Here is a 27,861-nt window from a genome sequence, read left to right as displayed (position 1 = left end):
ATTAAGTAAAATAAACATTCATATATTTTTTAAATAGAATATAATTACCTGATTACAATTTAGGTAAATTTTAGGACTCTAAAGCCACCTTTTCTTACCATTTTGTTCTTACCTTCACAGGAACATCCCTGTCTTATCAAGCCCACCATCAAAGATGTACACTGATGACATTTTGTAGGAGTAGTAAAAGATTTGACAAAAAACTGATGAGTCTTGCGCTGCAAAACAAATTGATAAAACTTATTTAAAGGATTTCCATAATGTGAATCCGTGACCTATACCAGCTTTTAGAATTTTACTCCTAAATAGAAGTAAAATATATGATTTGCATTTACCACATCTTTCTATAATTTAGCCTCTTTAAATATTTCAAATATCCTATCTAAATATTTAAATAATATACTGAGTTACATTATTGCTAAAAATTAGAAGCTAAATAATTGCTCTTGACCTACATGTGAAAAACTATAAAATATCAAAATTATTAAACTTTGGGAGATGGCAGAATCAGACAGATCTGCATTCAAATTTTAACTCTACCTTTAGCTGTATATCCGTGAATATTTTTTCTTTTTTTTTTAAGATTTATTTATTTATGCACACAAGAACTGGGGTACAGGCCAGAGATGTGGGAAGGCGAGAGGATGACCAGAGACAAAGTGGGGAGCAGAACAGGCAGACTGACTGAAATACACTGCTGAAAGGAGCAGCGGGCGAGTCAGGAGAGGTCTGCTGTGCCATGTGGGTAGCTCCCTGGCTGGGAATCAAACTCGTGCTGCAGAGGCTGTGGACAGCTTCGTCGGTTGCATCTTAACTCCAGGGAAGCCCCTATTTTTTTCCTTTTTGTTGCAAAGTTTGACTTCAGGATTAAAAGTAATTTTCAAATTATTCTTAAGCAAGAGCTGAGTGTAATTCTACATATTTACATCTATACAAGTAAGGAAATTTAATATGCTTTTTATACCTTCTTAAAAAAGAATAATGAATTACAATTCTTGTTCTTACTATAAATGATTCATTTAATTTTCTGGAACCAAGGATAAATAATATACTTAATAAATCTGTTTCCTTCCATGGAAACAAGCAGTATCACACTTGAGCAGACAGAAAACACACATTATTGCAGTCAGAGGGCAGCCTGAAATTAGTAAATCTTGTCTGACCTACATAGTTGTAAACCAATGAAAACTTGAGATCTCAGGAATATTCCTTTCCTGTCTTAATTAACTCTTAGCAAGTTTTAATAATAATAAGTTATAATAATCATTTTTTCACTCTGCTATGTGAACTTAGGAGCAAATTACTCAGCTCCTCTGTGTCTTATTTGCCTCATTCCATAATATACACAATAATAGTAGATACTTTATGGGTAGCTAAATAAGCATTAATTAATAGAGACAACATAGTTTGAAGCATGCCCAGCATAAAGTATTCAAAACGGATTTCTTTACATTTGAAAGCTAACTTGGTTAATTATTTCTCTTTTGTATGTGTGACTGATTTAAACTAGGAAGACATTTTTATCACATAGTCAAATCATATATCACTGCTGATTAAAAAGTTATGAAGTAGTATTTTATTTCAGTTGAGACCAACTTGCATTACCAAAAAGCTAATGAGAATATTCATAGTTTGTTTCAACTGGGATATGTTATTTATACACCACAATTTTTTTTTTTTAAAGAATCAAGGAAGAAAAGTAGATCATCTTATATAGAATGACCTGAGAATCAGAGTACTGGAGTCCTGAAATGCTGTGAGACTCTCATATTTAGAGCAGTGGTCAATCTCAAACCATTCTATTTTAGAAATTCCTCAGGCCCCTCAGTTTCAAAGCAGCACTGGGATTGACTCTATCCTAAGTAGGACACAGATTATCTTTATACTAACTCTATAATTGCTCCTCTACCAAGTACCAACCAAGATACAAAGATTTTGTCTACACTTCATATACATCATCCCATGGATACAATGTCACTAAAAAGATAAATATTATTTCCTTATATAGATGAAAAAGAAAAAAAAAGCAAGATTAAGTAAATTATTCAGTAATTAATTGAATTACCTAATGACAGAGAGCTAACTTGAGCCCAGATCTGTTTGATATTGCCATCTTTCAAAAGCATGATAATATAGGAACTTATGTAGAATATGTTTCTAAAGAGAACCAAGAACTATATAAAACATTAGTTAGGTGAAGACTAAAGACCTCCATATCTGTGACAAAAATACAAGCACCTGATTTGTTAACATGATATAAAATTTTCTCAACATTTCTTCTATATACTAATTTTTATTCTTATTTTTTTCTATTTTTAGGAACAATCAAGAACAAATTTTTAGTGTGAAGTTTTTCAATTGTTCAAAATACATTAATTCCAAAGATGGAAAGTTAATTTACATGTATTGGTTCTGAAGACTTTTATTACAATTAATCAACTGTGCAAGGTAAGTCTGTTCGCTTCTTCCTTTTTTGTTTTTTTAAAGATTTATTTATTTATTTATTTATACAAGCACTGGGTACAGTCAGAAGCGTGGGAGGGTGTAGAGAATTCACCAGAGCCAGAGCGGGGAACAGAACAGTCAGACCGACAAAATACACTGCTGAGGGGAGCAGCAGGCGGCAGGAGAGGTCTGCACGCCATGTGGGACCCTCGCCCAGTGGCCAGGGATCAAACTGGCGCTGCAGAGGCTGCAGGCAGCTTTGCAACCCAGTGCTCAATCACTGCGTCACCAGGAGGGCCTGTTCTTTTCTTCTAAAGGATAACAACACATGTCTGAAATAGCAACTAAAACATAACTGCAGTCATGAGAAATCTAACAGTGATTTTTTATAAAACACAATAAATTGCTTAAAAATGTTATTACATTCCCCTCCTCCCCTCTCCAGATCCACTCAGTATGTCACAATTTTAACTGAGTATGCAATAACAGGAAAGGAAAACAATGTTTTAGTAGAGCATTAATTTTAAGTGAACCACCATCCAAATGGTTAAATTGTGGAAGGGGTCGTATAAAGATTAAAGATATCACCTTACATCAGTGAGAATGGCCCATATCAAAGTGACCAGAAACAAGTGCTGGCAGAGGTGTGGAGAAAAAGGATCCCTCTTATACTGTTGGTGGAAATATAGACTAGTCCAGCCCCTATGGAAAGCACCGTGGAGGTTTCTCAAAAGACTAAAAATGGATCTGCCTTATAAACCAACAATTCTACTCCTAGGTATCTACTACCAAAATACAAAAACACTAATTCAAAAGAAAACCTGCACCTCCTAGAGCAGCACTACTTACAATAGCAAGGATATAAAAACAACCTAAGTGCCAAAACACAAATGAATGGATCAAGAAGATATGGCACATATACACAGTGGAGTATTACTCAGCAATCAAAAAAAGGTAAACTCATGCCATTTATAGCAACATGGATAGAGTTGGAGGAGATAATGGTAAGTGAAATAAGTCAGAAGGAAAAAGATAAACATCGGATGGTGTCACTGAAATGTGGAAAACAGAGAAACCAAACTAAGAATTGGAGAAACACAAACTTAAAAGCTAACTCTTGAAAACTGACTACAAAACTGAAGCATCCAAAGATAGAGGGGATGGACAAAGAGAGAAAGAAGCACAGTAGACAAGGGGTAATCTGTTGGTGGGTACCCTACCATGGAGATACCTGATTGGGGGGGTAATGTTTTTACATAAAAGAATAAATTATTTTTAAAAAAGAAATGAAATAAAAAATTGTGCAACAGTGATATCACAATTGCACACTTCGAGTTATACCAGTTACAGTGAACAAAACAGTATGATACTGGAATAAAAACAGACACACAGACTAATGGAATAGAATTGAGAGCCCAGAAATAAATCCACACTTATTTGGAAGTTAATCTACAACAGACAAGCCAAGCGTTTACACTGGAGAAAGGAAGGTCCTTCCGACACAGGGTGATGGGAAAACTAGAAACCAACGAAACTAGACCAATATGTCATGCTAACAAAAATTAATTCAAAATGGATTAAAGACTTAGATGTAAGACTTGAAACCATATACACTGATGAAAACATAGGCAAACACTCCATGACATTGGTTTCAGTGATGTCTTTATGGGTTCATCTCTAACAGTAAGAGAATAATAAAAAGAAATATGACTACATCAAACTAAAAACCTTCTTCACAGTGAAAAAAACTATCATTAAAAGAAAAAGACACCCTATTGAATGGGAGAAAGTATTTGTACATCATACATCTGACAAGGGGCTCATATCCAAGATCGCCAAAGAACTTAAATTTAACTCAACAAAAAGGAAATAAGCCAATAAAAAATGGGCAGAAGACCAACATAGACACTTCCACAGAAGGCATATAGATGGCCAACAGGCACATGAAAAAATACTCAATTATCATCAAGGAAATGCAAATTTAAACACTTAATTATTTTTTAGCTGAGGTAATATTGGGATACTCCCATCAAGTATTACTACTGAGGTATACCCACTGCCAACTAACCCATACCATTTTATGTTTTGTACTTTAAACTCCATTTTATATCGATACTATGTATCTGTGCTCTCTTCTTTATTATTTTCTATCTTTCTATATACTTTTATTTTAAGCCACTTCTAGTGAGAACTTCCATTTGAGCCCTTAGCAAATTCATACTCACAAAATCATGTGCCTAACAGACCTTTTTTTGGTCATGAAGATTAGGGACAATTCATTACACAGTTAAGAGTACTGGTTTTACCATATTTTCTTTTCCCCTTTCTGCCTTCATTCAATAAATACCATTGCCATCAGCAGGCATAATTATATCTTTTTTTTTCTTTTGCTAATCTTCTATTTATTCCTTCAATTTAAGATCCATACATGTGCTTACTTTTCTTACCATATCAACATTTATTCATTCATAGTGGCTGCACCAATTTACATTCTCACTAACTAAACACAAAGGTTGCTTATACTCTACATTCTCACCAACATTTGTTATCTCTTGTCTTTTCCATGATAACCATTCTAACAAGTGTGAGGTGATATCTCATTGTGGTTTTAATTTGCATTACCCTGGGATTAGTCATGTAAAGCACTTTAACAAAACTATTGGTCATTTATTTGGGTATCTCCTTTGGAAAAAATATTAGTTTCTCTGCCGATTTATAGTTAGCATTTCTAATTTTTTTGCTATCATATGAATTCTTATATATTTTGGATATAACACCTTATCATATATGTGATTCGCAAATATTTTATTCCCTTTCAGCATGCTATGTTTTCATTTAGTTGATATTTTCCTTTGCCATGTAAAACTTTTTAGTTTGATATTTTCCCACTTGTTGATTTTTGATTGACATGTCATATAAAAAATTCAACACCAATGTTGCTGTCAATGAACTTATTATCTCTGTTTTCTTCTAGGGGTTTTTTGGTTTTAAGTCTTACAGTCATGTTATCAATGCATTCTGAGTTGCTGTAAGATACGGTCCAATTTCATTCTTTCACATGCAGCTGTCCAGTTTTCCCAACACCATTTACTGAAAAGACTATTCTTTCCCTATTGCATATTCTTGGCTTCTTTTTCATAAATTAAATGACCATATGTGTGGTAAATAAAATATGTATTTATTGGGGGGGGTTCTCTGTTCTGAACTGTAGATTTTTGTGTCTCTTCTAATGCTAATATACTATTTTGATTACCATAGCTTTGTAATAGAGTTTGAAATCAGAAAATGTGATAATTCCAACTTAGTTCCTATTTCTCAAGATGGCTCTAGCTATGCAGGGTTTTTTGGAGTTCCATACAAATTTTAGAATAGTTCATTGTTTTCTTGTAATCAATGCCATGAACTTTTGACAGGGATTGCAATGAATCTATGTATAGCTTTAAAAATACATACATATATAGCAATGAATTTATATTATATATATATATCTCCTATATACTGATGCTATTTCTGTCATACATATTTTCCACCTAAGTTTCTGCTGTATGTTTATTTCTATTATCTGTTATTGTTTATTCTGCTGTCACAGCCATCTATAGTTATTTATTTCAGCAGTTATATTTTCTTTTTTTTTAATATTTTCTTTTGTATAATTCCTACATCATTTTTCATTTTTGCACAATGTATGCATTTTCATTTTGGTTATATTCCCCATACAATTGCACCCCCCCTTATTTTGACCCTAATCCTTCCCTCCCCCTGGTGGTGTGTCTCTGGTTTAGAGTTGCTTGTTGATTTTGATTTTTACTTTGTATTAATTAGTCTTTTTCCTGGTCCCTTATTTAGGTTTTCTAAATTCCTGCTATGAGTGAGGCCATCTGGTATTTTTCTTTTTCTTTCTGACTTATTTCACTGAGCATGATCCTTTCTAGCACCATCCATGTTGCTGCAAACTGTATGTGTTTATCTTTTTTGATTGCTGAGTAATATTCCATAGTGTATATGTACCACATCTTCTTGATTAAAGAGCTTCTGCACAACAAAAGAGACAATAACCAAAACAAAGAGAAACCCCACTGACTGGGAGAAAATTTTTGCACACAACACTAATGATGAAGAACTGATCACAAAAATCTACAAAGAGCTGATGAGACTCAACACAAACAAAGAAAATAATCCAGTCAAAAAATGGGCAGAAGAGCTAAAAAGAAACTTCTCCAAAGAGGAAATTCAAATGGCCAACAGGCATATGAAAAAATGTTCAACATGCAAATCAAAACTACAATGAGATCCATCTTACACCAGTGAGAATGGCACATATTTAAAAAACTAGCAACAACAAATGTTGGTGAGGTTGTGGAGAAAAAGGAACTCTCCTGCACTGCTGGTGGGAGTGCAAACTGGTCCAACCACTATGGAGAGCTGTGTGGAGATTCCTGGACCTACAAGATAGAGCTTCCATATGATGCAGCCATTCCACACCTGCACCCTGATGTTTATAGCAGCACTATTTACAATAGCTAAGCTATGGAAACAATTCAGCAGTTATATTTTCATGCCAAGTCCTTGGGGGAAGAATGTATTTTTGGTAAGTGCCTTATTACCTGTCCCATGTTACCAACATACTTTCTTACCTCTTTAAAGATATTTATTATGCTTATCTTATATTCATGTGCTCTCTAGCATTAAAATCTTGCTTCATCTAGAATAGGTTATTCAGTTTGTTGTCTCCCTTATGCCAGGTGTGCTTTTTGCTTATTTATTAGTTTTTCTGGTTCATCATCCTCTTTCTCCTTTTGCGGTTTATTCAAAAGGTTTATATTTTGAGGAGGGACATCTCGGTTTTCCAATTTCTAGAATTTCTTTGTAGGGGCTTAAGACAAGCAACTAAAAAAATAATCATGTTCTACCATATTCAATATTTCAGTCACAGTCCTGTTAAATGAAAATTACCAAAATTTTTCAGTAGCTATTTCTCTTTCTCAGTGGTTTTATTAACCTCAAACTTAAGAGGTTTTATTAACCTCAACCTTAAGAATCATCCACAAATGGCCTCAAATTAATTGCGAAGGCCTCTTTACAACACATCCTCCAAGCATTATTCTTTGCTTCAAAGACAGTGAATTTAAGAAGAAGAAGGCAAAAAAAACCCCAAAACACCTTTATATACTCCTACCTTTCTAAATAGTGATTATTTACATTCACACATTATTTTCTTTTTAGCTTTTATATTTTTAATTTTGGGAAAAACAACAGCAGATATAACAGAAAATAAGAAAGAAGAAGAAATCCATTCTCATTTTTTTTTCCTTCAGAACACAACATGATTATAACTGGACTGAGTACCTTAGGTGGAAACCCAGTTGAACCAGAGCATCCCTTTTTCCTTAAGGTTGGTGTGTGAACTGGAAGTGGAGTACTGTCTGCAATCTGAATCCAGGGGCAAAAAAAGGGGAAATAAATGTCATGAAACATTCCATCTATTTTGAACATCACCAGAAGTAAATCAAAGTAAATAAAGCCAAACAAAACACCAATAAGGCAAAATATATCTCAACAAAGCTAAAATTTTCATAGTGCTGATAATTTAAATTTCTGTCTGTAATGTCTACAAATGAAACATTTAATTGTAAAAATTTGTTAGAAAATTAAAAAATAATTTGGAAAAGAGAATCCACAAAAGAAAACAAGAGCCATAACATATAGTTTACACAAAAAATGAGGATATTAATTTTCAACTTCATCTGAAAATGCCATATTCATTCTAGAAAGTATGTGAAAGGAGCTTTTAGCAAGATTTATAATCAAAATATTTAAAATGCCTTGACATCTTTTAATGCCTTGACTTCTATATACAGAGTGCATATTACATAAATGGAACACAACTCTGGATTTGTGGGTATATATATACTGTGTAGAGAGAAAGAGAGAAAAAAAGACAGAATAGATATTTGATAGGCTGATCAGTGGATTTTTTGCAAAAATTAATTTCCAAAGAAGGGAGTTAGATTATTTACTATCACTGGAATTGAAAGCTTACAAAGTTATAAACTGTATCTTCATTCTATGGGGCATTATATAATATATGTCTTTGAATGAATGAATCAGTTATGTTACTGGGTGTTATTGTAGAAAAAAGTTATCACTTAATTAGCAAAGTATAAAAAATGACATAAAGAATGACTTCCTTTTAGGATGCTAACCAAGCAAACAAACTAGTTTTGTATAAAGATGTATAATATTCTAAAATAGAAAGAGAAAAGTAGATGGTCTCTCTTTGATTTTATTACTATGTAACTACCATTTAGCCTTAAAATGGAAATGAGTTGAGCTCCTTAAAGATTTTTGCTTAGTTGTGTTTAATTTGAATTTTTCTTTTAAATAGCTTGAAAAGTTTTGAATCCCATTTATAACTTAACATCTAAAAAGAAAAATAAGAGAGGAACACAGAAAATCCATATAAAAGCTTATAAAAATCAATTAATAGGAAACTAAATTATCACTAGAATTTACATAAAAGGTCTGAAAGAAAGTTTTAGAATTAAAAGAAGTGAATCAAGGGTGCTAGATTCAAGATTAACAGAGTTCATAAAGTTCAGCACTGCCTAATAAGAAAATTTATTTTAAAAAGCTCTTGTTCAAAAAAAAAAGCACACTTTAAGGTACCTAAAACATGAAACATACCTAGCAAGCAATATGGAGTACATTCACGAAGAAAGTACACATTATTGAAGGATAAAAAAGAATATCTAAATAATATGTATGCCAGGTTCATAGAGGAAAAACCTAATACATAAAGATGTCAATTCTCCTCAGATAAATCTGTAAGTTCAATGCAATTTGAATCAAATGCCCTGCATGGAACTTGACAAGTTGAAACTAAAAGTCATATGGTAAAGTGTCAAGAAAAAAAGAAGATTAAGGTGGGTGGAAGTGGCCAACCATACCAGATACCAGGATTATTTTAGGACTATAGCAAGAAAAAATGTGATGCTGGTGTAGGAATAGACAAAAAGAAGAGTGAAAGAATATACATAGCCCCAAATAGAACAACTTATATAAAGTGAGATAACTTTACAAATCAAGGGAGGAAGTATGAGTTTATTCATGTTAAGAGAATGATTAGCTCCCTATTTCCCATAATATGTAACAATAAATTTCAGTTTCATAAAGGCCTAAACGTGTACAACAAAAATTTATAAAATTTTAGAAGGAATATCAAAGAAAACCTTTACAATTACTGCATAGTGAAGAATTCTTTTAATAAGCAGAAGTCATAAAGTAAAAGACTGATAAATATTACCACTTTAAAATAAAAACTGCTAAAGACACAAAGATACCACAAATAAAATTTAAAAATAAGCCACATACTGGGAGAAAATATTCGCAATGCATATAGCCAGCTAAGGATTAGTATTTAGAATACATGAAGAACACTCACAAAAACAACTGAAAATAATTCAATGGGACAATGGACAAAAGACATGAACAGGCAAGTTACTAATGGTCGTAAACATATAGAAAGATGCTGAATAGCACTTGAAATCAGAGAAATGCAAATTAAAGCAAAATGCCACCCCATACCCATCAAATTAGCAAAATTAATATCTGGTAGTACCAAAGCTTAATGAGGATGTGGGGAAATAGGGGACTCCCATATACTGCTGAAAGGAGAGGAGTGGAAACTGGCCCAACCATTGTTGAGAATAATTTGGAAAGATTTAGTTAAAGTTGAAAATACATATACCACAGAACACATTAATTTCACTAATAGGTATATATGCTAAACAAACTGCACATTTGCAGATGCAGATGGCTATTAGGATGTTCACTTCAGTAATGACTGTAATAACAAAAAATTGGAAAAAACCTAAATATCTACCAACAGGATAATGACAAATAGTTCTGGTATAGTCATATAATGGAATATTATGCAACAGTTATAATGAATGAACTAAACAGACATGTATCTGTATGAGTAAACCTCAAAAGTATAATACTGAATGATAAAAGTTGCAGAAAGATACAAATAACCTTTGTGTAAAATTTGAATATTCAACAAATGTTTTTATATTATATATTGTTTATGAATACATATGAAATAGACATGCAAAACCAAGAAAGAAAGGCTATATATCAATTTCAGGATATTTTGATAAGCCTGGGAAGGGAGTGTGGGGAATGGCAGAAGGGAAGGGTGTTTCAACTATCTAGAATATTTTCTTTCTTTCAAAACAAATTTGAAAAAAAATAGGGCAAAACGTTGAGATCTGTTCAACTTGTTGATGGTGTTTTTATTATATTATTGCCTGTATGCTTGAAAATTTCAATGTTGAAGTAAAAACGTATAAACTCAAAATATTAAAACAATGATTTAAAAAAGTGAAGGGTTTTATCAATTTAACTATCTGAGGTATCATGGGGTGGAAAAAAGGAAGTCAGAATCTGACTACAACTCACACTTCACTTCAGACAGCTTTCCAAACTGGACTGTCTATTTCTATTGGAATGCTAGACACAGCTCTGGAGACAAAATGGGAAGCAAAGGAGCTATGTCAGAACTGCGATGCTGAGTGAAGAACCAGAACGCATCTTAAGGCAGGATGGCACTAACTGAGGTACAATAACATCATCTGAGTTGTTGAGAAAATATTTTGCTCGGAAAATTGGCCAACTGGGTGTTCAAGCCCACTGAGTGACATGAGGTGCAAATACAACACTGTTCTTATACTATTAAAGGCACAATTTAGATGAGTATCCATTACTGATTTAGCAGTTAGAATAAATTATTCAGTTGCCATCAGAGGCAATCAGAAGCTCTACTTATAAGTTATACCATGTGCTATTAGTCTTACTAGAAGATTAAAATATGAGAGTGGCACCTGGCATTGCCAAGTATCTACAGAATCTATCTGGTAATTATCTGTCTGGTAATTATATCTGTCTGGTAATTTACATAGTTCTCTAATTAAAATAATGACTACCTTTATAATTAAGTAAACTTGGCTTATTTCAGCTGATTTCTGGGGGACAATTTTCTACATTAGTATTCTCCTATCTATATTATTATTCAAATGTAATAATCTCCAATATATTATGACTTATTATGCAATATATTTGATTAATAGGAGAGAGTCATATTTCACTTGTTTTGTCAGTTCCCCCTTCCTGTCACAAGTGAAAAGTTGGGGAGCAAGACTGCTCCAATGAGGCACCTGAACTGGCTCAGCTTCACTAGATGTGGAAGGAGATGTGGACCTTGACTGGATGTAAAACTTGACGTTCGGATTCCGTACATATGTGTTCTCAACGGGATCAGTCTAGGAAAATAAGCCAGGAAAAACAAAAACCCAAGAAATCACTTTTAAACAATGTGTAGCTCTTAGCAAATTTCTGCAAGGCACAATCACGACAACATTTCTTGAGAAAGGAGGATAACAACCTTTAGACTGAATATTTACCTTAGGGATGTGTCATTATACAAAAGCTTAGCCAGTAGTTTTAACGTAAAAACAAACGTTAAGATAGCAATAGTTAAAATGCTCCAATCTTCACTGTTGATCTCTCACTTGACCACTCATCTCCAGAGTGTTCTGTACTGCTATTCTACATGAAACTTGTTATTTCAAAAAATAAATCATATATGTGAAAAAAATGCAGATTACTTGGTAGAAATAGGTATTGCAGATTAGACATAATTTTATCCTTGATAATAATGAAATTTGGTTCTTACCATACATTAGCTGAAAGTAATTACCTATCAGTTTTGTGCTTGTCACTAAATTCTCTCTCGCTTTTTTTTTTTTTTTTTGCAGCAGTAGGATACCAGCTCTTATATTCAGTTGTACCATCTTACCTAAATGTTTTTAGAAATTGAAAATGCTTTGGGTTAAAATTTAGCATAAAAGTTCTAAGGAACACACTGGTTACACCTGTGTTCAGTCTGCAATTTTCAAAATTATTAGGATTTTTTTTTTAAGTATGGCAAATAACTCCAATTGGAAAGGAGGTTGGGGTATTTGTTTCAAATATGGTATACAGCAAAAACAATATTTAGATCAGAAGTCACAAACCATAAAAAAATCAGTTAAATAACTTTAAGTATGTTCTTAAAATGTTTTTTTCTTTATTACTGTTAGGTTTATATTTTAGGGGCTGGTTTATATTTTTATATTTTTAGGGGCTGGTTTATATTTTAGGGGGCAAACATTGCGGTAGGTCCCTGCTAATACCCAGCTTCGGTCTCCCAGGGAGGGGAGCATGGATGGGCATTCAGGCTAATCCACAAGGCAAGACTTCATGGGACTGACTATCATAGTCACCAACCAGGCCTGAAACCTTCAGCTACTGGATTTAAGGAGAACTGGGGAGAAGGGTTTCAGTGAGGACCTCTAGGAGACTTGAAGGGCAGCTATCTACCAACAGCTAGGAAAGTATATCAATATTTTCAGAACTGGAACTACTGAACTGGACAACATATTAACATTATACACAGTTCTGCAAGTGCAATGCAGGTATATTCATAAACAAGCATGCCTTATGAGGTGCAGAAGCTAGGCCTAACTCTCTTGATTCTAGACTCAGTGCTCTTTTTGTACCAAAGGCATTTCCATAATAGAGGTACTAAGAGCAACTGACCAATCATGAATTCTCTCTATTCCTGCCAGTGAATTTTGACTAGGAATAGGAGAGTACAAGAAAAAGAAAATGGGACTCTTAAGATAAAATTGAGTCAGTTTGCAATTGTACTCTGGAACAGCCATGGAGAAGGCAACCAGTTAAAATAATTAATCTGAAATGTGACCCGGGTGGGAATAAGGCAGAATGTCAATTATTTTCTAAACATTTCCTCCTTCTAGCTTCCATAAGATTGTGTTAATTTCATACTGAGTAAGAGTCTATAGCGGAGAGTGGGGTCAGTTAAAATGGACTTGATAAGCAAAGAAGTGTGGGTACATTTTACAATGATAAGAGCTAAAAACTCCCAAATAATCAAGTGTTAATTTTTTTTAAAGATTTATTTTTATTTGTTTATGTATAAAGAACTGGGGTGTAAGCCAGAGGTGCGGGGGTGAGAGGATTCATCAGAGACAGAGTGGGGAGCAGAACAGGGGATCTACTGAAATACACTGCTGAGGGGAGCAGCAGCGGAGAGAGAGGAGAGGTCTGCAGCCCCATGTGGGTTACCTCTTTGGCAGGGTATCAAACTCATGCTGTGCAGTGGCTGGTGACAGCTTGATAGCACTGAGACTTTAACCTATGCACCACCAGGTAGGCCCTTCAAGTGTTAAAATTTTAAAGAAGTATCTAAGTAGGGGATTTACCACATGGAAGAAACTGGATCACTTAAAGAAAATTTAAATTTCTGACCTATTACACAAAAACACTGTAGCCTATAACTTGACTAAAACACACACAATCAGAAGTTCTTGTGTGAAGAACAATGCTGGGAGCAGGACAAAGTAGCTACTGAATTATCGAGTAGTGGCTCTGGATTTAACTGTTTTTAAAATGCTTCAGAAATGAGAAAGGCAACAGTTAGCTGTTTCCAATAGTACTGACTTTAATTTTAAAGCAAGTCTGCTTTCTGAGCACATGACAGAGTATACTCTCTTATATATTTCTTGGGCTGAAAGTGGAGTATACTGCCTTGAATCATTTTGCCAGTATATGCTCTAATGGGAGGTTCACATCATTCAAAATGTCAAACCTAAAAATTAAGGCTTCCTCTACCTCATAGTTACTAAAACATTTATTAACATGTTTCACAACCCTATGAAAATGTGGCAGTGACACTGGGAAAAAGAAAAAAAATACAACTATAATATTTCAATCTGTGATGACATAAATTAGTAACTTAAATTCTTGAGGTATTTTACATATACCTTTTGGCAATAAGAATCATTTATGTAAGTCTTTTTCTTCTAACAAGATTTTACTCATCAATAAAAATGAAAGAAAACTTAGGAAGGAGAATAGGTCTTTATTTTTAAATGATAGTTTTAATCAAATGAAGGAAAAATTAGTTATTCAGAAGTAAAAAAAATTCAAGTTAAAAAAAAAAAACCAATACTAATTGTAATAAAATAATAAAAATTACCATACTAGCTTTGAGGAACTATAGCTCTTAAAGTAGAAATATTGCAGACATTAAACAAAATCAAGTTAGTTTTTGTGAAAATAAGGAAGAAAAATGTTGGGATAATATTTTGAGATGGCAGTAACTGAGCATATTAAAAGTCAAACTATGCCATTCAAAATGATAGCCTGCTTTTGAAAAAACTGTACACGGAAATGAAATTTAAAAATGACCACTTTAATTTCCAAAAGTGTTTTTTTCATAAATACAATGAACAAAGTCTGGTAATGACAAGTAAAATTACAAAAAGTTTTGATTTTCAAAGGTAAAAAAAATTTCCAGGTTTTTTAAAGACTGTACTAGAAACTAACAGCTAACTAGATAATAGACTTTAATATTTCCTTTCCTTTCTGGGTTACTGCCAGTGTAAACAGTATCTCAAAAGAGGTTTAACAGTAAGAACAAGAAAAAGACAAAATCATTTATATATTTTCTTTTTCAAAGCATTAATTATCACCAACAGGACTGTGGTTTAGGTTGAGGTTGTCATAAACTTTATGTCCAATTAAATCTTTACCAAATGCATTTATAATTAATGACTATTCTATCCATTAAAAGGCAATTATTTTCACTAGACTTTCAGAATACTCAATGGCTAAATGCCACATATACAGATAGCCTAAAATTCATTTTAATAATTGACAACTACTCAGATATATGACAGCAAAGCAACTGATTAATAGTGCATTAGTTATTTTTGCCTTCAAAACAAATTGTTAAAATTGTATTTAAACCATGAAAGTTAAAAAATTCTTTGTGCTATGAAAAACATGGCACTAAATGTAAGCCATCACTTGGATCAATGCAGGAAATGCTAATAAATCTGATATACATCAACAGCAGATACCGTAACTCAATAATTGAGTTTATAGTTATAGAAGGAATGATGAAAAGGGGGAAAATAGTAAGAAACAATAGACAGTGTATTTTGATATTATCCAAAAAAAGATCTTAGAACAAATCTTATCACAATAGTATAAGCCATTCATTTAATATTTTTAAGTCTCACCTACTGAGAAAAATAGCAGCATTTTGATGTAAATGTGATTTTTAATTTTCTTTGTTAACTTCTTTCTAAGCAAACACACTTTAAAGAGTAATTCTGATGACTAATCATTAGAAATATCTACTATACTCCAATGTCATTTTTACTTACTAATCCTTATATAAAAAGCAAAAAACAGGAGTATCAGTAGTATTGTTGACAATGCATAATACTGTCACACAAAAAGTCCATAATGTTTCTTGAGTCTATTAGGATTTCTCTAGTGAATTAATCACAAAACATATCTTTAGAGTAATACATTGAAGTAGAAAACTTCTCCCCCTCAATTCAGATGAGATTTTTTGATGACTCACTAATCAGGAATGAGAATTCCTCCAAGTAGACAATATGATCTTATTATAAATAATACAATCAACCAAAACTGCTCATCCTGACTACATACTAATGGACCTGTCCTACTCTAAGAATTACAAATTTCAACAAATAGAAGTAGCAAAACATTCTCTAAGAAAATTGGCTTTAAAGTAAAACATTGACATGGATATGATACAGGTTAAAAAATAGCTTATACCTAACATGTGGTCTTGTGCTGGTAAAATATAATTGGTACAAAACTCTTAAGTTAACAGAAAAATATCCAATTTTTATCAATTTTTTAATCCTAGAAGTATTTTGCAAACAAAGTGGCAAGTAATTCAGTTTTGTATTCAGAAACACTTTGTAACTTCAAACTTTTAGTGATATAATTATTTCCTTAATTGACTTTATAACGGTACTATAGAAATACTGTATCATTTGGAGAATGGCAAATATATTTTATCATTCTAGAACAAACAATTAATGAAGGTTATCATACTTTTAATATACTGATTTGAATATATACTCTAGAGAATTTGCAAATGTGCTAAGAAAACAAAAAGGAAGTTAAGGCAGATGTAGGCTATTTGTAATCTGCCATCCAAACTCTAAAGGAATAATTTAAAATGAGACACTCAGGATTTCTTACTATTAAAGAAAGCATCATGGCTTTTTCCATGAGCATTTAAAGTCAGACATTAACAATAATATTAATAATGAATCTTTCTTATACCATATTTAATTAAATTAATATACTAGGTTTAATTATACTATGTAATTAATTACACTGTAAATAAATATAAAAACATAAGTATTCAAGCAGTAAATGAGGCTTTGTAGCACACTGTAAATAAAAAAATAATAAACCTTACATATTAACACTTTATGACATTTCACAGCATCTTAAAAGATTTTAAATTTACAGAAAGGATTTTTATTTCCTTATCTAAAATCATGGCATTTAACATAAAATTGTATGCTACTCTTAGATTCAAGTCACTGTTAGGAATGGTAACTATTGTGTCCTACTAAAGTACATTAATGTGCCCAGGAACTATTGAAGTCCTTCAATATTCCATCAAGATGTTTTTACTTAACTATTAAAATAATTGGTAATTCTTCACACATCTCCCTCACCAACAATAATACTTTTCAGTGGTTGATTTCTTTTTTTATGTTAAGACACTTAACCAAGAAAAAATTGAAGGAAGCCTAGAAAGAAAATTACCAAGTCTATCACATTTAAATTAAAAAAAAAAAACAAACACACCAGTTAAGTGTGGCTTACTCAACCTATGAAATAAATATATAAACTAAAGAATATGGGTCTTATAACAACTATTTCCCTAAAAATTTTTCTTTATTTCAAGATTCACAAAAATATTATGGATAATATTATGGAAATTTGTAAGACAAGTGAGCTATACCTAATCTATAATAAATTTAATCAGAAAAAAATTTCTGAATTATAAACATAATAAAAAACAAATAGTTAAAATTTATTCAGTTCACAGACTGGTAATCTGAATATAACTGGGTACATAACATATTGAGCTCCCCTTCTTGAGTTTATATAATTAACATCTATTCAGATTATGTTAAGTCCAAATACCCAATTGGTTCAACTCTATACAAATTTCAAAATAGTCAAGACATCAGTTGAACCAGTAAATCTTTACATAAACTTCATTAATGCAGTATTAGCTGAACTCACCATGCTATCTGAACTGCTTATTCATTATTCAAAGCAGTTTGAAAATATGTCCTATATTAGAGTTAATCATGTTGACTTTACAGTCAATTCCCCATCATTGCATCAGGAAGCAGTGGGCTACCTCACTACTTCCCAAGCCCTCCATAAACTTGAAAATACCCTGATCTAAAAACTTCCAAGTGCAAGAATTCTGGGTCTAAGGCGTTGACCAACAGTGAACCCAAGAAGCTCACAGAAGAAAGCCAGAAACTTGTATTTATCACAGACTTTCCTTTTTAATGTTACTATTTTACATCATATATGAAAATCAAAGTACATGATGTCAGCTAGCTCACTATTTCTCAACTGGGGAGTTTCTATGGGTGTATACTGGTGTTGGGGTGAAGGCTGTTTTAGAAAGACTTGAGACCACAAACAGATTCCCCACTCTGGACACAGAACCCTGTAGGATAAGTATAGTAGCTAGCCTGATAAATATTAAACTAGCCTTAGCACAGGAAGACGTTAATAGTTTGCTATCAATACACACATAAAGAATGTTGCAAATACTCTTCAAACCTTGGAAATATCTTAGAATGGAAATTAATTATTTCTAAGATTCTTGTTTCAAATCAAGAAGTATAAGATAGAGATATCCTTTTTAATTACATAAAAATGTCTATCAAGATTTCTCCAGAACTATTTTACATAAAATTATAGTCATAAGATTTTTAACTTGTCCCAAATTTTATTGGATTTTGCTTAAAGTGAATTACCAAGTTTTCTTTCTGCATAATTAAAATATCTAAGAAATCTCTACATATTTGCTTATATCAGATTCTTATTCAGAAGCTCGTTTACTTTGTATTTGATCAATCTTGAAGGCATACATCGGGATTACTTTTTTCCCCAATTAAGTTTGATCACAGAAATTTATATGAACATTCCTAAAGCTCTGCGGCCAAAGCCAAAAAATAAAAAAAAGAAAGAAAAATACAGAAATGCACAGTAGCAACAGCAGGAGCAGCAGCACAAGGCATGCAGTAAATGTAATAATACAACACAAAAACATTAGCATGTTCTGCAACCACAAGCATAAAAAGATAGGGCAGAGGGCATCAGATGGGCACACAAAGTGCAGTGGTCTCTTACACGTCTGCCTTTGCTAGCTGGAGTACAGGATGGAGAGCGCTTCAACAAAGAAAGGAGAATACTACATGTTACAAATATTTACACACATTGCCATTGACTAGTATTTCATTAACAGACAAAAATATAAACATACATATAAAGCCACACTTTTTGGTAGGTTGAAAGTGCATATATTTTCACGAAAAAACTGGAGAATAAGAAAGTAAAGAAACTGTTGGTCACACTAGTTACAAGACTGTTAATAAAGTTTGCATTGAACTTTACACAAACAGCGATCCACAAAATAATGCACCATCAAGTGACGGACATTTTCTTTTCTGGAAAGGTTGGTAGTGGCAACTTGAGAAGTGAGAAAAAAGGTCTAAATAAGGTTTACAAAATGCCAAGTACTTAAAAAGTAATCCATAGATGAGTGGGGAAGCCACTAAAAACTTGACAAGTAGTACAGAGATACAGTTTGGATGGGAACCTGGAGGAGGGTATATAAGAATGTTATGGGGACCTAGAGGAGGGAATTAATAAATGAAGTCTACAGTTATAGAATATTTCAGGGAAAACTTCAAGGATAAGAAGTGCATCAGTTAAGATTATCCGTTTATTTGCATAATAAGTGGCAGACAGGTAAATAGCAACTATTATTAGTACAGGAAACTGAAATGTAAGGTAACTTGAACACTGTATCTCAAAAAGTAGTAAGCCAAGATTAGAAGACCTTTAGAGTTCTAGACAAGTATTTATTTCTTAGTCTAGTCAGTACCTCATTATGGAGGAAACTAAAAGCTCAGCTGTGAACCTGGTTACACTCCCTCAGTTACTAATAGAAGTACCTGTCTCCCCACCCCCCCACACTTCCAAACAAACAAACATTAAACAATGCAATCCCCAACCCTCCCTGGAGCTAATATTTAATCTTTCTCCTCTTTTCCTTAATGATACACATTTATTATGTATATAATGCATGCAGGTGCTTTTCAAAGTACTTTACACATACTAACTCTTTTAATTCTCATAGAAACCCTGTAAGCAGGTATTATGATCCCCGTTTTAAACATGAAGTAAACAGGTTAACTTGTAAAATGTCACAAAACTGGTGAGTCATAGAGCTAGGATTCAAATCTCCTCAGTCTCTACTTCCTAGCTTCCCAACTCACTTTTTAACACAATACCATTTATTTGGCTTATGCATCCAAGTTCGATCATTCTAATGAGATTGCTGAAAAGATCAGCACTTCCTGTTTGTCTCACTGCACCAGTCATCTCAGCTATACGGCAGGATGCTGACTGTTCCCTACTTAGAACCCTGTACTACCTTAGTTTTTGTGACATGACACTTTCTTGAGTAACCTCCTCTTTCTCCTTCTTGGAGTCCTATTTCTCCACCCCCTTCTCAATGTGAACAATTCCAGTTTCTGTTCTCCTCTACTTTTCTCATGCTACACTCTCTCCTGAGAATCTCTTGTATTTTCAAAGATGTTGATTTACAAATCTCAGTTGTTAGTTCTCCTTGTCCTTAAACTTCTGACTCATATAGAAAACAATCTGTTAGACATGTCCATATAGATGTCCCTTTAGGTCCCTCAAATTAACTTAATCAAAATGAAGTTGGTCATCCTTACTCTTTATTAAATCTTTTAATAATTATTACATATGGGAATGATTAAAGCTAAGGTCAATATGGAAAACAGACATTCTAATGCTGGTCCTTCCTGTCTTCAAGCTCATTTCTTAACCCCTGCTTCATTCTTTTTAGTTTCAGCAAGTGTAACTAAAATCTTCCTGTCTGTCCCTACTTCACTGTACTCTGCATGCCTGGGATATACTCTTTTCACACAGCTCCTTTATCTTGCTGACAATATTCACCTGTGAAGACCCAGCTATGGCATTATTTCTTTTAGAAAGCTTTTCTGCATCCTCCTGGATCAGTTAGGTGTCTCTCCTTTATACTCCCTTGGGAGGCAGTCTATGTCATTTATTACTGTATTTCTCACATATATTACAATTATATATTTAGATGAGTGCCTTTTCCACCAGATTCAGACCTTTAACGACAGGAAATGTTATGCTTATGCCTGTAAGTTAAAAAATTCTTAATAAATGTTGAATGAATCCTCTGAAATTCCACAATATTTAATACAGGTATTTCTTATGGCATTCATCACTTTGTGAACTGCATAGTACACAACTATGCATTTCTTCTTACAATAAAAAAAAGCACTTGAAGATCTAGCTCTCTATCCAATTTATACCATTATTTAGTACTATACATGTAAACAAGGCTAAAATGTTTGTTTTTTGGCTATTCCAACTGCCAGACCAGAGTCTGGAGTGAATTAACATCATGAAAAACAGCAACATGCACAACTCAAAGTAAATATGTTCCTATACAATGAAGACACAATTGTCTCTCAAAATTATCTCTGCCTATGAAAGAAAATACTTTTTCTAAGCTGATATTGTGTAAGTTAATAATACTACTAAATCACCATAGTAATAATGTTCTTACCTGCATACCTAGAAATCAGACAACATACGTTTTCAATAGAAAGGGTCTCTGTCTCTCTCTCTCCTTTGATACACACCATGGTTTTCTATAAACAATGAAATTTGGCTCATAGGAAACACTGAAAATAAGTATGCTGTCTTAATATGCAATCACACACCATTTTAAAATATGTATTTTAAATCTAGTTCTATAAATCACCACCAGAACTTTTAAGCTGATAATGGTAGTAAGCACACAATAGAAACCAAAATAAGTACAGTTTATAGTATATGCATATAATTTGGTTAACAGTTTTTAAAGTTCAGGTAATGCCTGAAATTTTCATGAATGCCGTAATTTCTGAAAAGGAATTAGGTCCAGTTTTGGTCACAGGGTTAAAAAATATTTACAATGCATAATTCAAAATTCCACATTCCACTGATTCTCATATGCAATCAACCTTTCCCAGACATGGCTAAAAGTATGCTTCAAAGACTCAGATTTCTGTGATGGGTCATGGTGTAATATGAAAGAAGCTGGAGGTGGCGAGAACAAACGAGAAATGAAGTTAGGAGTCCAGACTGAAGTTAAACATTTTGGCAACATCTTAGTTGTATTTTATATGAGGCCAACACAAAAACCAAGAACCCAGCTTGCCAATATTCTCAGTACTCTGGTTTCTTCTCTTCTTATTTCAAAATACAAAAAAACAGTATTAGGAGGACCAGAAAGTTGGACTACAGCAGCTGTAAAAGGACACAAGGAACATCTCCAAACCAACATGACAGCAGAAGGTGGAACTTTCCAGACTCCATGCCTACTGTCATGTAGATGGTAAAAAGCGGAGCTTTTCAAACTCAACCCCAAAATGGAGCTGATGGGGAAAAGGGTGGATCTGAGGCTTTTGCTGTTAACTGCTGGGGCTTTCGACCAATTAAGCTGCTGGGCTTCCGGCAGTTAAACCACTGGTGAGGAGGAGCATCTGTGAAGAAGCCAACAGCTTGCCACCTACGGCTTCAGTTTGGACCTTGGTCTCTTGAGATAGCCTAGGTAAAAGAAGTTGTGAACCAGGAGGATGAGTTGTCCTAGTCCTACTGTTTGAGCAGGAGCACTGTTGGACTGGCAAGCCCTGTCCAAATAGTTCAGCCCATGAGGTGGTAAGATAGACATTTCCTACAGAGAGAAAGCTGAAAACCCACATGCCCATTTGTAATGGAACCCATCTGCACATGCCTAGGAGTAGCCCAACCTAGAATAATCTATATTGATGCTCTCTCTCATGGACTTACCTTTTAATTATCTCCTCCTAACTTTCTTCAATGAGCCAGGTTATAGTCTCCTTTCCCAAACTAGCTCACTCATGCACAAGTCTCTAATAAAAGTATTGCCTGACTCAGCTACAACTAGTGCTCTCTGGTGAATTCCTTCCTGATCAGGAAGGAACTACCCTTTTGGACTGATGCTTTGTAACATGTTCAGTGGATACTATCTGGAGTAGCACTGACGGCATCCAAGCAGTGCCAGCTTGTGAATACCTTCCCATTCTCTCCTTCCCTCACTCCATTTTTCTCACTTCCTGTGTTACTGTTATCGCACACTGTGTCTGTTTTGGGGTCATATCCTATAGCTGTAAGCACATGGTTGAGGATGCACCCATCAGGTCACAGCCCCCAAGGTTTGCTTGGCTTCGGCTTGGCACCCAACGTGGGACCACATACCTGTGGCTGACTAGCCCAAGGGTCTTTTCCTTGCACTGGCCACCATGAGCACACTGCAACTGCTGCACAAGCGGCAGGATTCTTCTGTCTCTGACTTAGAGTTTAGTAGGGTTCTTCTTGTGTGTTCTTAATTTAGACATGGGTTCCACCTACAGTTTAGTTTGCTCTGCTTCTCCTTTTTTTTTTTTTAATTTTCATTCTTCATTTTTGTACAATGTATGCTTTCTCCTCTCAGGTGTAGTTCCTGTAAAATTCCCACCACCAATTCACCTGTGCACCATCACCATACTTCTGTTTCTACCCCCCTTCCTCTTCTCCTCCTATATTTTCCTTCTTTTCTAAGTTTTGATTTGGTGAATCTGATAAGGTCTGGTGTATGAAAGCTGATGTGTGTCTCATGGGAGATTCTGTGGGCAAACATATGGGGCTCATTTCAACTTCTAACTTAGGTTTTATTTCTTCTGAGGGGTTCTCAGAGTTGCAAGCATTTTCTATTATTTTGTTTTTGGTTTGAGAAGAGATGAGTCTTCTACTTTGACCAAGAGTGTGCTTGAACAAATTCTGGCTGCCTTCAATAAATTAGATTTAGAAAAAAGAGAGCCCATTTGATGACACACAGAAGAGAGAAGCAGCCTTGCCTCCCCCTGAGAGCTGTAGAGGGGAAGATCAGGAAGAGGAGGACCACTACTTACTGGGAACTGAACGCACCAGGGGTAAATTCTTTCCAAGAAGACTTTACCTCTCCTAGGGAGGCTGCAGAGGCTCCACAGGCCTCACTACCATGCCCTCCCCTGGAACAGGATTAGAATGGCTTCTTCTCATATCAGATGGGGCACCAAATTTGACCAAAGGAGTTACCATAAGATAGGACAATTCCTGATGGGTGGGCTGAGTGAGCAGGGGCAACCTGCCAGACACTACTGCTCAGACAACCTCTTTTCTACTAAGGACCTCCTGAATTGGAGAAATTCTGTCCTTCCATATCAGCAGGATCCAAAAAGGATGGTTAATTTGTTTACCTCTATTTTTGTCTGCCATGGTCTACCTGGACAGACATACAACTCATGTTACAAACATATTAACATCACACAAATGGACAGTGGGCTCAGGGAAGGCTAATGAAGAGTCTCATTCTCTCTGCCAGGAGGCTCTATTGATAGAAACCACAGAACCAGAAGGTAGTTCCTAAATGGTTCCCCAATGATGGAAATGCTAGGACCCCAATGAATGGAAAGATTAGAACACTATAAGAGCAGAGACACAGAATTCCTAAGCAAAAAATGTTTTGGTAAGATACTTCCACAAAAGACCAGTGAAGATCCATCTAAATTTCTTGAAAGGATTAACCAAACTTACAGTATTTACAGAGATGTGAATCCAGGTGCTCCAGAAAATACTTGGGTGAATAGCAAACATTCATTTGGCAGAGTACACAACATAGAAAGAAGAAATAGATCAAGATAGAAGGTGCTGTACAGATAGATGTGCCCTACCCATTTGGCAGACATAGCCTTTAGCGTTTACAATGCAAGACAGGAAAGGAGACCTAGGCCTGCAATTGTATTAACACAGAGAAGACAGAACAAGGTTTAGGAGGAACAGAGAAGGAACACAGAGAGGAAGTAGAAGTAAAGCCTTATGGAAGAACCAGTGTTCTTATCACAAGGAGGAGGGGCAATGGAAGAACAGTCCTAGGTTGGAAGTAAGAAAGGGGAGAAGGAATGAGAAAGTTATGAAAAAAGAAAGAGCAATAGATGAAAGCACAGAATGAGGATTCAGACAAAATCACAGAAGGGAACAAAGGCAGACTGAAAGGAATGAAGAAGTGAATAGGGAGGAAAGGAGACAAATGATAGTGTAGGATCATGGATCAGATGAAGAATAGGGGGACACAGGGGCTCTATTTGATCTGAAAAAGTCTTTATGACTACTCCTTGGAATCCTGGGTAACTCTGACTGTGGGGGACCATGTGATTAAGTTTTTGGTAGACATTGGAGCAACCTATTCAGTTTTGAACTCTAAATTACCTTGGGCCAGTAAGAGGCCTGTACCAGAAAGGGACAGTAAGAGGCCCATATAGAAAGGTCACAAAAGAAAGTTCCTACAACCTCTGGAACGCCAATTTGTTGATATAAACCTGCAACATAGCTTCCTAACATGGAGGAGTAGCCAATTCCCTTCCTTGGCCATGATCTCCTAAGTAAATTTGACACACAGGTTATTTTTATTATCCCAAGGTCAGAGATTGCACCCATGAGTCTCGCCAGAACACGTCTTCTGATTCCAACTCAGGATGCTCCACCAAAGGTGAATCACTGCCCCCAGAAATCTATGCAAGGTAAGTAAAGTGGTTTGGTCTGATGGAACTCTGGGACATGCCAAAAATGCAGACCCTGTAAGAATGAAAAAAGGAGGAAAAAAAAAAGGAAAAAGTAGAAGGTAATATGGGAGAAGAGGAGGTACTGGTGGTATAACTCTGAAGAATCAGAGGGCAATATGAAGACACTAGGCATACGGAGAAGGTCAATAATGTGTGGACACCAAAGAAAACTTGATTTCTGCAATTTGGCCGATATAGTCTTATTCCCTCATGCAATTTAAATTTTAGATCTTCAATATAATCATCTTTTCTAAAGCAATGAGACAAAAAAAAAAAAAAGAAACGACTAGAAGACGTGAACTCTGGGTTAAAAATCATGATCTACTTATTATGGGGGTCATCAAAACAACCTAACTAGCTTGTTTCATCACAAATTTCAATCAAAATTTATTTCATTCCTTAAGAAGCCAATGTCTGAGAGAAAGGAAGCTACAGGACTTGTAGCTTGCTTAGATGTTGAACCCAAACATGCCAAAGAGTAAACATTATTCAAAACATCATTCTACTATGACTTTTGAAGATTGATGGTAATTTTGGAAAGGGTAGACATAGTTATGAGCTACAAATAGAAACAAGGATTATGACACAAAATGCAAATGAAGAACTGAAAATGCCGTTTTTAAATGGGAGCTTACTACTGGCCTTCACCCTGATAGGCAACAATCATTCTCCAAAGGTTAAACGATTCAATAATTCAGAAGTAAAGTATAGTGATTCATACTGATGCTTGATAGAAGACTAAGTACTGAAGAATTAAGAAAGTATTTAAGTGAAAATGAACTGATGGACAAAAAAGGAGGCCAGAGAGAACATAGAAAGGGAGGAGAACTGGCCTGTTGAGAGTAAGGATGATAACCAGTATTATTGAGGTCATTATATATTATTTCTTTAGATTTTCAACTAACCTATGAGATTAGCATGATTATTATCCTTATTTATTAGATGACCAAACTGGGGCAAAAGAAGGACACACAACTTGCTCCAAATCACACACCTAGAGGCAAGAGTTTAGTCAACTATGTGCTTAACCAGCAAATTGGAAGAAAGAGCTCAGAAAACAAATGAGAGAAAATCCTGCCTTTTTAGAGTTGGAATCTGAATTATTTAAAGATTCAGCAGCCTTTGTGAACTTTTTTCTTTATACTGCTTTTCTGACTGCCATAAAATTTAGTTGTGTACTTGAGTTAAGTTTATGCTGAGTAACAGTGGATGAAGGACAAGAAAGGGAACTCCTGGAGGAAATGTGAACATGGGACCTTAGTGACCACAGCTGGGGTGGCACTGGAACCTAATGACAGAGACTAGATGGGGGCAGTGGAGGTGTGCATCCCTGTGGGCTCTTCTACTGAGAGGAGCTCACCTATATGCCCAAATACACACAATTGTTTTGTGGGAGAAAAGGAGATGCAGAGAAGAGTGTGTTAGAAAGAAAAATGAAAATGCTGTTCTAATGGAAAGATCAATTTATTCAAACTTCCTTCCCTTTCTTTTTAAGGTGAATGATATCTGTATGGAAACAAAATGTTAAGCATTTTTTTTTTTTTTTTTTTTGGGACCCTCGCCGACGGCCAGGGAATGAACCAGCACTGCAGAGGCTACGGGCAGCCTCGCAGCCCAGCGCTCAACCGCTGCACCACCAGGGGAGGCCCAATGTTAAGTATTTTAAAGGAGTAAAATATGCATCATACTGTAACATGAAATACTATTGTATATATAAAGAGAGATTACTTTTAAATCACACTGTAGAATTAAGTAGAATAGTTCTTTGTTTCAAGAATAATAAAATAGTTCTATTTTGAATGGAAATGTAAGCACTTTGGTATAAATATGTCAAAGAATTCAAAAATCACTTAAAATATTTAAAAAATCCAGGTCAAGAATTTCCTTTACAGGAAAAATTATGCTAAATATGCTTCTGAATTTAATTATATTTTACAAAACAGAAGGAATGAAACATTTAAAGATGTTCCTTTGATTTTAAAAGCACAGTACTTGTATTTGAACCCATTATTATTTTTGGGAAAAAGTGGGTGTTAAACAGGATAGTAAAATGCTTTACAACAAGAATTATTGTGCCATTTAGTATGGAATAGAGAGACTGTATGGCAGGTAGATCTGTACAGAGAATGAGGATCATTCTAATAATATAGATTAGGAACCACTAACTTATTAATTTATAGAATCAGTTTAGGAGAAAAATGATAATGTAGTTAACTTATATAGTATATAGTATATGTGTAACTAAAATCATTTTCCACATTAAAAGAGAAATTTTGACAGCACTAAAAACTGATTTGTAGTAAATTATTATGTTATTATAAGATCTACTGGAAGATTTAATTGAAAAAGTCACTTGTTCTGATTATACCTGCAGAGGATTACTTTTAACTAACATAGAAATTAAATAGTAAAGTGCTAAAAAGAAGAGGGGAGTGTGCCTCAGAAATCACCATGAAAAATAAAAATGAGCAATTAATTCTATATCAAT

The 27,861-nt window shown here is 34.4% G+C and overlaps 1 protein-coding gene across 7 annotated transcripts in view; it reads right to left on the bottom strand.

Moving 5' to 3' along the window:
- CDC42BPA (CDC42 binding protein kinase alpha) overlaps window positions 1-27,861 on the bottom strand; it is a 277,737-nt gene that overhangs the window by 33,927 nt on the left and 215,949 nt on the right. For 3 of the 7 annotated variants that reach the window (XM_054694969.1, XM_037510332.2, XM_037510333.2), the window contains 2 exons: window positions 7,792-7,875; window positions 113-218 (listed from right to left, as the gene is read on the bottom strand). In XM_054694969.1, the coding sequence (XP_054550944.1) occupies window positions 113-218; window positions 7,792-7,875 (190 nt within the window). Of the gene's footprint in view, window positions 1-112; window positions 219-7,791; window positions 7,876-11,660; window positions 11,766-18,792; window positions 18,832-27,861 lie in introns of all 7 variants that reach the window. The other 4 variants (XM_054694968.1, XM_054694971.1, XM_037510331.2 and 1 more) reach the window with 3 other exon arrangements.

The sequence above is a fragment of the Talpa occidentalis genome, unplaced genomic scaffold, assembly GCF_014898055.3.
Source record: "Talpa occidentalis isolate TD23 unplaced genomic scaffold, MPIMG_talOcc4v2.1 talOcc4.14, whole genome shotgun sequence".
In the NCBI taxonomy this organism is placed as follows: Eukaryota; Metazoa; Chordata; class Mammalia; order Eulipotyphla; family Talpidae; genus Talpa; species Talpa occidentalis.
Note: the sequence above shows the minus strand (reverse complement) of the source record. Positions and strands in the feature narration are given on the sequence as shown.